Consider the following 11,113-nt stretch of genomic DNA (forward strand, 5'->3'; position numbering starts at 1 on the left):
GTCATTCCGTGTAAGTGTAAGTCACACACAGTGTCACTAAGTCATTCTATGTAAGTCACACACAGTGTCACTAAGTCATTCCATGTTAGTGTAAGTCACACACAGTGTCAGTAAGTCATTCCATGTTAGTGTAAGTCACACACAGTGTCAGGAAGTCATTCCACATTAGTGTAAGTCATTCTGTGTAAGTGTAAGTCACACACAGTGTCAGGAAGTCATTCCACATTAGTGTAAATCATTCCGTGTTAGTGTAAGCCACACACAGTGTCAGGAAGTCATTCCATGTTAGTGTAAGTCACACACAGTGTCACTAAGTCATTCCGTGTAAGTGTAAGCCACACACAGTGTTAGGAAGTTATTCCATGTAAGTGTAAGTGACACACAGTAACTAAGTCAAAATTGTCATTCAGGGAACAGACAGAACAGAGATCACACTGAGTAAAGCCAGCATGATACAGAAAGACAGAGTATCACAGTTTCACTCATATGCAAACATCTCCTTTTTTTAAGAATTGGTCTGGACATGGTGGCACTTGCCTTTAATTCCAGTACTCAGGGGCAGAGGCAGAAGCAGGGAGATCTCTGTGAGTCTGGTCTACACAGAAAGTTCCAGGCTAGCCAGAGCTCTATAGAGAAACACTGAGTCAAAATAAAATAATACAAATTAAAACGAGGAGTTGGACCAGTGACTAAAGTGTGAGGACCAGAGTTTGGATTCACAGACCCCACACTCAAAGCTGGTGGGGCTAGAGATGTGACTCTGAGGTTCAGAGCACTGGCTGCTCTTCCAGGGGACTCGGGATTGATTCTTAGCACCCATGCGGCAGCTCAGATCATCTGTAACTCCAGTCCCTGGAGATGTGATGCCCTCTTCCGCCTCTGTGCACCAGGCATGCACATATGTTGCAGCCCGCATTAGAGGGACAATTAAACAGCTTTAGAACTCATGAAATGCGGCCCACCAGTTAGTGCACCCACAATGCATGTGCCGAGAGGCAGAGCCCTGAGGACTACTATCCTGAGGACTTCACGCTGTTGTAGGGTGTCACTCTGCTCGCTGCCCTCACAACACTTCCCTCATAGCCTAGGAGTTGTGTGAAAACTCTAAGGGGCTTCCAGCCCCTCCCTGGGCAGTACCCTTGGCACTCACAGTAGTGCCTGATCTTTTCACGCACTGCTGCTGGGCGGACTCATGATTCCCTCACCAGGCTTGGGAAGAGCTTAGAGATGTAGTTGTCGCAACGACCACCACCCTTAGGAAAAATCTGGAGAAGTAGATTGTTAGTGAAGCCAGGTTAACATGAGTTTTGTTAGTGGCTCTGATGGAGAAAATCTTAGGGAACAATCTGAAGTTCAGAAAGGCACACTCTCGATAGTTGAGCTAGGACTTTTTGTGGTCAGGGGACAAGAGCAATGGCGGCGGGGCAGCACTAGCTGGTGTGTGTCTCTTGCTAATGCTGGGCCGGCGATCAGAGTGATGATGACTGCTGGGATATTGAAGCTGCGGGAGAAAAAGTCAAGTTATTGGAGCCCTGCTCCATCTATCCACAGAATGCATGTATGTGCATGTATGTAAAATGGCTGGAGCTTTGTTCCATCCACTCAGTGTAAATGTATGAATGGATGTATGTAGCTATGCATGTATGTGTGTGAAGTTGCTGGAGCTTGTCTTGCTTCATCCACTGTGTGTGCATGTGTGCGTGTGTGCGTGCATGCACACGCCTGCTTTACATCATCACCAACCCCACATCCTCCCCCTTGGATCACTGAACATACTGTCAGAGCTAGTCTTCAACACACTTGGTATGTAGGCACACACAGACAAAATACATAGACATACACGTACAAAATGATTTCTAACAAGTAAAAAGGCTGGAGGGTACTGCAGCCCACCTACAGTCTCTCACAAGGGAGATGGAGACAGGGAAGCCTAGCAGCAAGCTCGCCAGCCTGACTAGCTGGCACTGTGAACGCCAGGATCAGTGACCCCCTGCCTTAGTAAAGTGGACAGTGACCAAGGAAGACACCCTATGTCAACCTCAGGCATCTACACGTGCACACACGCATGTACACACGTGTGGGCACACACATGCACCACATAAAGAAGATGTTAGAAGGGCAGAAGAACGACTTGGGAGGGAAGGGGAGCAGTGTGGTGGACTGAATGAGAATGGCCTCACAGGCTCAGAGCGGAATGCTTAGCTAATCAGGGAGTCGCACTGTTGGAAAGGATTAGAAGGATTGGGAGGTGTGGCCTCCCAGTGAGGGTGGGCTTTGAGGTTTCAAAAGCCCAAGCCAGGCTTAGTCTCTGTCTCTCTCTGCCTGCTGCCTGTGAAATAGGATATAAAACTCCCAAGCTACTTCACCAGTACATGTCTGCTTGTGTGCCACCATGCTCTCCCCACTAAGCCTCTGAAACTGTAAGCAAGCATCTAGTTAAATGGTCATAGTCTCTCTTCACAGCAATAGACCAGTGACTAAAGACACCCAGTAAGAGGGAAGGGGACAGGGCCAGAGAAGGTCATATTTGGTAAATATGGTTGGTGTATATTATATGCTGAATGAAAATTTCACAATGAAACCCATTATTTAGTACAGTCTATATATTCCAATAAAAGAACAGAAACAGGAGCCTGAGGCTCTGCTTGTCAAAGAGGTATGGAGGAAAGATCAACCAATCACTAACAGGTACCAGTGGTTATTAGGAACAGTATTGAGACTCCATTTTTGCTGGAAAGAAAACATCAGGGCTTCTTGGAGAAGCAGGTGAGCCTAGATCTGAAGAAGAAAACTTTTGGCTGAGTCTTGAGCTGCCCCCCAGACACTGAAGGAGCAGCCAGTATCCCAGGGGTCACGTTTAAGAGACTGGAGTCGGCCTGAAAAGCAGCCTGCTGCCTATAGTGGGCAACTCATGCTCGGGAAGGGTCACTGCCTGTCACAGGTTAGCTTTAGTGTGGTGAATCGTGAGTCCACAGTGTTATGAAGAACACAACCACTCCATATCAGAACTTTCTCTGAGCATCTGAATGGCAGAGATGACAGAGGGGACCCATGTGCACAGGCTGACGAGGACTGCTGTAAGATACTTGTTGACATGGCCTTATCTATAACACCCGAATGCACCATTAGAATGGCTACATTAGAATGTGTTCTGGCCCACATTTTGACTTTTTATCAACATCCCTGGCAACAACCAAATTTCTAATGTCACCAGGATCCTGTGGCCAATGCCTGGGTCTGCAGACATTACCTCGAGAACCCATGGGTTCCTTACTCTACCAGGAAGGCTTTGCAAGAGCTCTCCAGGGTATGCACTGACTGGCCATAGGTCACCCAGCAGAAGAGCCTGTGTCATCTGGCTGGCTCCTTTTCATCAGTGAAGCAAAGGGTGGTCTCTAAAAAGGGTAGAGAGGCTACAGAGATGGTTCAGTGGTCATGAGTGTTGATGATTACAATTCCCAGCACACACATGGCAGCTAAGAACTGTAACTCCAGTTCCTAGAGGACGTGACATCCTCAACTGGCTTCCTGGGCACTGCACCAATGTGACGCACCGGTGTCTGTGGCTCCTGAAGCACTCATTCTCACGTAAGAGGTGCTATGATCTCAGAGGGGAAAGGGCACTTCATAGGTGGTCTAGCCTGTTTGAGCCGTGGCCCAAAACACCAGCATTAAAACATCAACACCAGAGAAAAGAAACAAGAGGCAGAGAGCAACCCCAAGGGACTGCTTTAGTAAGTGGGGAAGAGAAGGATGCTTGGTTGTACTCTCTGGTGTTGTACTCTTGCTGACTCTCCGGCCCTGTACCAGGCTGGAGAAGAAGGAAGGGGAAGATGACAAAGTCAACAGGGGGGTATAGAGTTGATATTACGTGTAGGAAGAAATGAGCCAGAAATAAGCCACTACTCACACAAAACTAAAGAAACCCCCCAAATCAATCAAACCCTCTGAAAGTTTCTCTGATGTGTCCCTATGTAGTAAAGCACAGCTGGAACTGTACAGCCCCTCGAGTGGCTGTGACACAGCTCGGTGTACGGCAGAGCTGTTCCAAGACGTTGGGGGAGAAACCGCCATGCGGAGAACAAGTCCCAAACACTCACACTGTCAACTCTGATCGACAGCATGAAACCCAAACTAGTTCATAATTTAAGTATTTGAATTTCGAAGCCAAAAGATATTATCAATTGGTATTTCCAGTTACATGGAGAATAAGTAAAAGAAACCAAAACCGAGACCACGCATGTCCACCACAGCTGTGTGTGCTGGAACCACACTGACTCTGTCCTCGTAAGACATAACTCAGATCTGGTGCCCTGAAACCAGAACCCGGGGGTTGTACTCACCTAAGCCCTTCTGCCCAGGGTTCTTAGCGAAGGTGAAGGTAAACTGGTAGAAGTCCTTGAACTTCGCTGAGTCCTTTAGCTCTTGTTCCAGTTTGGGAAGAAGAGCTTTCAGCCTCTCTGTGCTGTCGCACCTGCGACAAGAGAAGGACTTGTTACCCGTGATCTGCCTTCCTACCACCCCCTTTTCATAGGGCCTCCTCACTGGTGAAAGTTCAGTTTGAAGTAGGCACGTGTTATAAAACCTGGCCTGTTTTATTTTGTTTTTTTGAACTGCAGTCTCTCTATGAACTTGTGGCTGCTCTGGAACTGTGTAGCCCAGGCTAGCTATGAACTCAGAAAGATCCACCTGGCTGCGCATTCTAAGCACTGGGGTTAAAGGTATGTCCAGGCTATATTGTTTTAAAAATAGATTTTCTTCCAAAAAGGCAATCACCTTTAAAAACAGTAATCAGCCTGGACTGGGTGTGGCTCAGTAGTGTTTACCTACATACGTAGGCCCTGGACTCCATTCCCAGCTCTGTAGGCCAAGACAAAAAGCTCCCCTACCAAAAAACAAAAAAAAAAAAAAACAAAACCCAAAACACCTCAGTAAAAACTATTAGTTGTTCTTTCAGACAAAAATGTGAGAAAGTGAAAATGAAATCAGTCTCTTCTGGTTAACTGTCCAACAGGGAACAGAGAAGAACAGTTTGTAAGCACTGTCCAAGAGAAGTCACACTAAAGAGACCAGAGCAACTGGAGAAAGACTGCCTGCCACACCTGTCCTTACGGACTGTGGAAAGGATGTGGCACAGACGCAGCCAACAGCTGGAGACCAGGTACCACCCACATCCCGGGTAACACCTGGGTGGTAGGCACCAGGCCCACTGAGGTCCAGAGAGGCAGACCCAGCTCCACTGATTGTCTGTCTGCCTGCCTGCCTGCCTGCCTGCCTGCCTGTCTGTCTGTCCCTGATGGCATTCCTGCATCTGAGCTTGATATAAATGTGAACTCATACTGTTTTGTGCCTGGTCTTTGGGTCTTCATTACGTGTGTGAGGGTCATCCTGTAGTATGTGCAGATACAACTCAGTCAGTACTTTTACCACAGGGGCCTTTCATACACATGCACACACTCACACACATGCACGCACACACACACACACACAATTTATAAATCATTTATAGGACATACTGATGGCAAGTATGTTGGCTGTCTAGTTTTCTCATCACAAGCAACGCTGTTAGCATTTCTACGCACCTGGCCTGAGCACACAGGAACATAAGTCTAGGTAGGCAAGTGTTGCTGGGAGCAGCAGCTCTTGGGATGTGATAACTGTGTGACCACACACCATGGCTCCCCAGGGCTATCCCAATGCTTGCTGCTCTGACTTATGACAGCCTCAAGGTTCTGAATCACTGTGCATCTCACCCAAGCTTTCGTGAAGAGCAAGCCCTCATTAGTGGTACTTCACATCTCTTGTTTACTTTCCAATGATGTTTTCATCGTTTGCTGAGTTCTTTAAGAGGTAAGTATAAGTAAGCCCAGCTAGCTTATATCTCATCTAGAATGGACCTGTCTTTCTACTTTATGTTTTGTATGATTGTCCTGGTTGTTTTTGTGTGTCAACTTGAGACAAGCTGGAGTTATCACAGAGAAAGGAGCCTCCCTTGAGGAAATGCCTCCATGAGATCCAGCTGTAAGGCATTTTCTCAATTAGTGATCAAGGGTGGGAGGGTCCATAGTGGTTGGGCCATCCCTGGGCTGGTAGTCTTGGGTTTTATAAGAAAGCAAGCTGAGCAAGCCAGGGGAAGCAAGCCAGTAAGTAACACCCCTCCATGGCCTCTGCATCAGCTACTGTCACAAAGTCACCACAGTTTCCTGATTACCTCCCGTGTCAGTTTTCAGTAAGCTGTATTTAAAAAACCATTTCTTTATTCACAAAGGTTATCAGGTTTACTGGCATAGCTTTGTGTGGAATAACTCACTGTGTAGTTCTACAGTGATGTCCGCCACTCCTGATGTTATTTGACTTTATGTCTCTAAAGTGACAAGCGCCTGCTTTTGCTGACTCTACCAGCTTTCCCTTTTAATAGCTTCTGTTAAATTATTGAGGCTTGTTTGGTTGTTGTTTGTTTTTTTGAGACAAGGTCTCACTGTGCAGCCCTGGCTATCCTGTAACCCACCTGTATAGACCAGGCTGGCCTCAAACTCAGAGATATGCTTGCCTCTGCCTCCCTAGTGCTGGGATTAAAGGTGTGCCTGACTTAATTTTGATGTTAACACAAGCTAAAGGGTATCTGAGAGGAGGGAACCCCCACTGAGCAAATGGCTGTAAGGTCATAGCCTGCAGGGTGCTTTGTCTTAGTTAGAGACTGACTTTACAGGTTTTCAGCTTTCCAGCAACTCTAAACAATTGATCCTAGAGCATCAACAGAGAAAGTGAGTGCTAGAGCTATCAGCAAGGGGAGCAAGTTGATACTGCCCCACAGAGCAGACCAGTAAGGTTAGCAATTAGAAGCTATTTGTGTTGGGGATTTTCATTTACTTCTCTGTCACATCTGTTAAATGAGCAACATCTTAAGTCATTAATCCCAACTCTGTAGGTAAAAGAGAACCAAAATACTGGTATTTAATGCAGCAACATGATACATTATACACTTGGTATAAAGTAATGTGTGGTTAAAAACTTTACCCTCCCATTCACTGTTAATTCTAACTTGAAGGAGATCTGTTTACAAATGTTAAGCTTTATTTTTGCTAATTTAAGTTAGATGCATGCATGTGTGTGTGCATGCATACACATGTGTCTATGCATGTGCATGCAGACACCTGAGGAGGCCAAAGGAGTCGGATCCCCTGGAGCTGCAGTGTCGAGCAGCAGCTGGGAACAGCCTGTCTTGGGTGTTGAGAATTGAACTATGGCCCTCTGCAAGAGCACTGCAGATTTCTAACCCCTGAACCATCTCCTCTGCCCCACTCGAAGGAATGTTTTAAATTTATAGAAAAGAAAGAATTAATGTGAATAAAGGTGTAGCTAAAACCCCAAGTACGAAAGGAAGGCAAAGCATTTAATACACACATATGAAATTACTATTTGTAAGTAGTTGAGAAAAATGGTCCATTTTTCCTCCTGAAGGGTTTAAGTTGAGAATAATCCGCTTACCCCAGCTCTGTCATGCCATCCACAAACTCTTTCTTGCTAAATTCACACTGAGTGGCGGCCCTGAACTTCCATGCTATGACCAAAACGCTGATACTGGCGGGGTCCAGACTCAGGTCATCACAGAACTGCTGAATCCCATCGACTCCGATTTTGTTCTCGTCCTGTGGGTCTGCCGTGAAGATTGAGGGGGAGGGGAGAATGTCACACTACACTGAAAAGCAATCCTAAGACACCTTGTGAGAATCACACTACTCTTATACAGGCCTATCAAGTATTTCAGCCTCACCAATCAAGGAACAACCATTCTGTCAAGTATGGTTCTGTTAAGTATGAAACAGATATAGAACATTACGAATCTATTCAGAAAATAGTTCTGTCCTTAAAATCTCGGTTTCTGGATTTTAGGGAAAGAATAACCATGGAAACTCTTGTGAAGGGATGTTGCCATCAAGAGTTAAGGGCCGAGTGCACACGCTTGGCGGACGGAGGAGGGCGTCGTGGTGTGCTTCAGGCCCTGGGTTCTAGCATCAACACCAGAAGTAAAACCAAAGCCAAGACTGTGGTTACTTTCTAGCTGAGGATGAGTAACAGAAGGCTTGCCTCACACACACACAGATGTGGGCTTATCTAGAGCTCTGATGCAGGACAGCAGTACAAAGGAAAGAAAGAGCTCTTACAGTTCTGCCGAAGCAAAAGCGATTGGCTGCTTTCTTTTTAAGTAACTTCACTAGCCAGCTCTAATACTGTGGGACAATAATTATCTTTGTTTGTTTGTTTGTTTTTGTTTTTTTTCAAGACAGGGTTTCTCTGTGTAGCCCTGGCTGTCCTGGAACTCACTCTATAGACCAGGCTGGCCTCAAACTCGGAAATCCACCTGCCTCTGCCTCCCAAGTGCTGGGATTAAAGGCGTGTGCCACCAACGACCGGCAATAATTATCTTTCAAATTCAGTGAGTTTAAGCACACACATGTAACAGCTTAGATTCATGCTCCCTACCTCAGACATCTAGTTTAGAAATAAAAAGAACTCAGAATCTGTCCATCGAAAAATAAAATAATAAAGTGTATTAAAGACATTTCTGCAAAATCTCGAAAAACTAGATCTTAGGCTGGAGAGATGGCTCAGTGGTTAAGAGCACTGACTGCTCTTCCAGAGGTCCTGAGGTCAATTCCCAGCCACCACATGGTGGCTCACAACCATCTGTAATGGGATCTGGATGACCTCTTCTGGTGTGTCTGAAGACAGCTACAGTGTACTTATGTACATAAAATAAATACATCTTAAAAAAGAAAACCAACAACTAGATCTTGTCATGTATCACAATACATCGCCATGGTACATGTGTGAATTCCACTGGCTCAAAGATACAAATGTAAACACCTGGAGTGCCTTTGCTCGAATAGTGATTTCCTTACATGGAAAACTTACCTTTGGCTATTAAAGTATTAGACACAACACTATTCTCATATATGACGGTGGAAATGTGTGCTGTCTATGTGGTGCATGTGTGTGGATGCACATGGCCGTATGTGCCATGCACAGGGGCTACAAGTCAACCTCAAGTATTTTCCCTATTTCTCTCCATGTTATTTTAAAGTTGGTTTTTTTTTTTTTTATGTGTATGAACGCTTTGCCTATATGTATTAAACCACAAGCATGCCTGTTGGCAGTAGGAGCCAGTTCCTCTGGAACTGAAGTTACAAAGGGTGGTGAGCCACCACACAGATGCTGGGAACCAAATCTGGTCTTCGTAGAACAGCAAATGTTCTTCTGTGGCGAGCCATTTTTCCGACCTCACCATCTTATTTTTCGAGACAGGATCTCTCATTGAATGTGGAGCTGGGTGCTTTGGCTATGCTGGCTGGCCAGTGACCCCTGGAATCCATCAGTGTCTACTCTCCTAGGAGTGGAGTTGCTGGTGCGTGTCCACAGTTGGTTTTTCGGTGGGTACTGGGATCTGAACTCAGGTCTGCATGCTTGTACTGCAGGTACTTTACTCACTGAGCCATCTCCTCAGCCTGACTACTCTACTGTAAACAATGCATGTGTTTTATGAGATAGGGTTTTGCTAGGTATCCCAGGTTGGCCTTGAGTTTGCAGTAATTCTCCTACCTCAGCTCCCAAAAAGCTGGGATTATCGCTACATGCCACGGTGCCCAGAAAAGAAAAACCAGTGACACAAACGAAACAGAGAAAGCAGACATCTCTCTAACTGTGTCGTACCTGAGACGCCACCACGCCTGTGGGACAAAGGCTCTGTTAAGGGCATATTAACAGGTACCGCATACACGGCTCAAACGGTAGCCTGCAAAGCAGTTCCCTCAGGATGGCTCTCACTTCGTGGGGAGACAGGGTGACAGCTTGCTTGCTTGTTGTCAGTCTTCCAATTCCTCCCTCATCTCCAGCCTTTCTGCTACAGGGTGATTCTCCAACTAAACCCACCAGGGGGAGGGCGGTCTGGAACTCTTGGCCCCAACCCTGCCGGCGCCAGCTAAGTCAGCACTCTCCTGCCGTTCCACCCCTTACCTTTGTACCTTCCGTACAGCTGCTCCAGCTTCTTCAGGTCCACACTGCTCTTCATAGACTCTCGGTGGAACGCCTCCGGGTTTTGGAAGAAACTGTCTGTGGCCTCATCTAGTTTCCACTCATTCTGGGTCAGGCAGTAGATGGCAGTCCTCTCACTAGCCTGAGTGCATGCCATGAACTGGCGGACCTTGTCCTTCTGAGCTGATTTAAGTTTATGCTTTGGGAGGGAAAAATAAAAGTGAGAAAGCCAATGAAGCCATATCTGTTCAGCCCATTCTTAACATCTACGTTTTTATTCGATTTGTGTTTCCGGTTGGGTGACTCAACTTTCCAAACATTAACAAGCAAAGTCCCGTGCAGTCTTCTGAAAATGGCAATGACAGCATCTGTACAGTAACATATAAGAGTTTAATCTCCAAAACTAGTGAAAAATCAACATCTTATAGAAAAGATACTGAGGCTGGGAGGGGTGCTGCCAGAGCCAGCCTCTACACAATGAATTCTAAGTTAGCCAGGGATATACTGGGAGACCTTGTTTATAAATAAATAAGTAAATTGGCAGCCAGCCACAATTAGTCTAGCACATGGAGGCAGAGACGTGGGTCTGGAGAGGTCAGTCTGATCTACAAAAAGAGTTCTAGGCCAGCCAAGACTACAGAGTGGGCCCGTCTTTAAAAAAAGCAAGAAAGGAAACACATTTTTAAATCTACTCAGGCCCCTTTATATACAATATAGTTTTCCCCTTTAAAATGTTAGCATGATGTCTCAGTGATATACACCTGGACTTCTGTCACCACAGGCCCTGATGCCGTCAGGGGGGCCACCTCCAGAGCCAGGAAGTTTCCATTACGTTCAGGCTCTAATCAATAAGGAGGAAATGGATAGTTTGGAAGCACTATTGTTGGAGAGGTGTTCCTAGTTTAAAAGCAGAACTGTGCTGATGGAAACACAAAGTATCTGAGAATTACACTGGAGTCAGTAACTAAAGTGCCACGAGCAAGCTTGACAAAGGTGCTATGACAAACTGAAAATAAAAAAGATGAGTTTGAGACGAGGGGCAGGCTGTGTGAGGGGCAGGCTGTGTGAGGGGCAGGCTGTG

General features: G+C 46.1%; 1 protein-coding gene across 3 annotated transcripts in view; it reads right to left on the bottom strand.

Moving 5' to 3' along the window:
- The window catches only part of Dcun1d2 (defective in cullin neddylation 1 domain containing 2), a 26,784-nt gene that overhangs the window by 11,226 nt on the left and 4,445 nt on the right, over positions 1-11,113 (bottom strand). For all 3 annotated transcript variants that reach the window (XM_028766287.1, XM_028766285.1, XM_028766286.1), the window contains exons 2-4: positions 10,015-10,231; positions 7,489-7,657; positions 4,344-4,474 (exon numbers count right to left, since the gene is read on the bottom strand). In XM_028766287.1, the coding sequence (XP_028622120.1) occupies positions 4,344-4,474; positions 7,489-7,657; positions 10,015-10,231 (517 nt within the window). The remainder of the gene's footprint in view (positions 1-4,343; positions 4,475-7,488; positions 7,658-10,014; positions 10,232-11,113) is intronic.

The sequence above is a fragment of the Grammomys surdaster genome, unplaced genomic scaffold (assembly GCF_004785775.1).
Source record: "Grammomys surdaster isolate TR1022 unplaced genomic scaffold, NIH_TR_1.0 167, whole genome shotgun sequence".
In the NCBI taxonomy this organism is placed as follows: Eukaryota; Metazoa; Chordata; class Mammalia; order Rodentia; family Muridae; genus Grammomys; species Grammomys surdaster.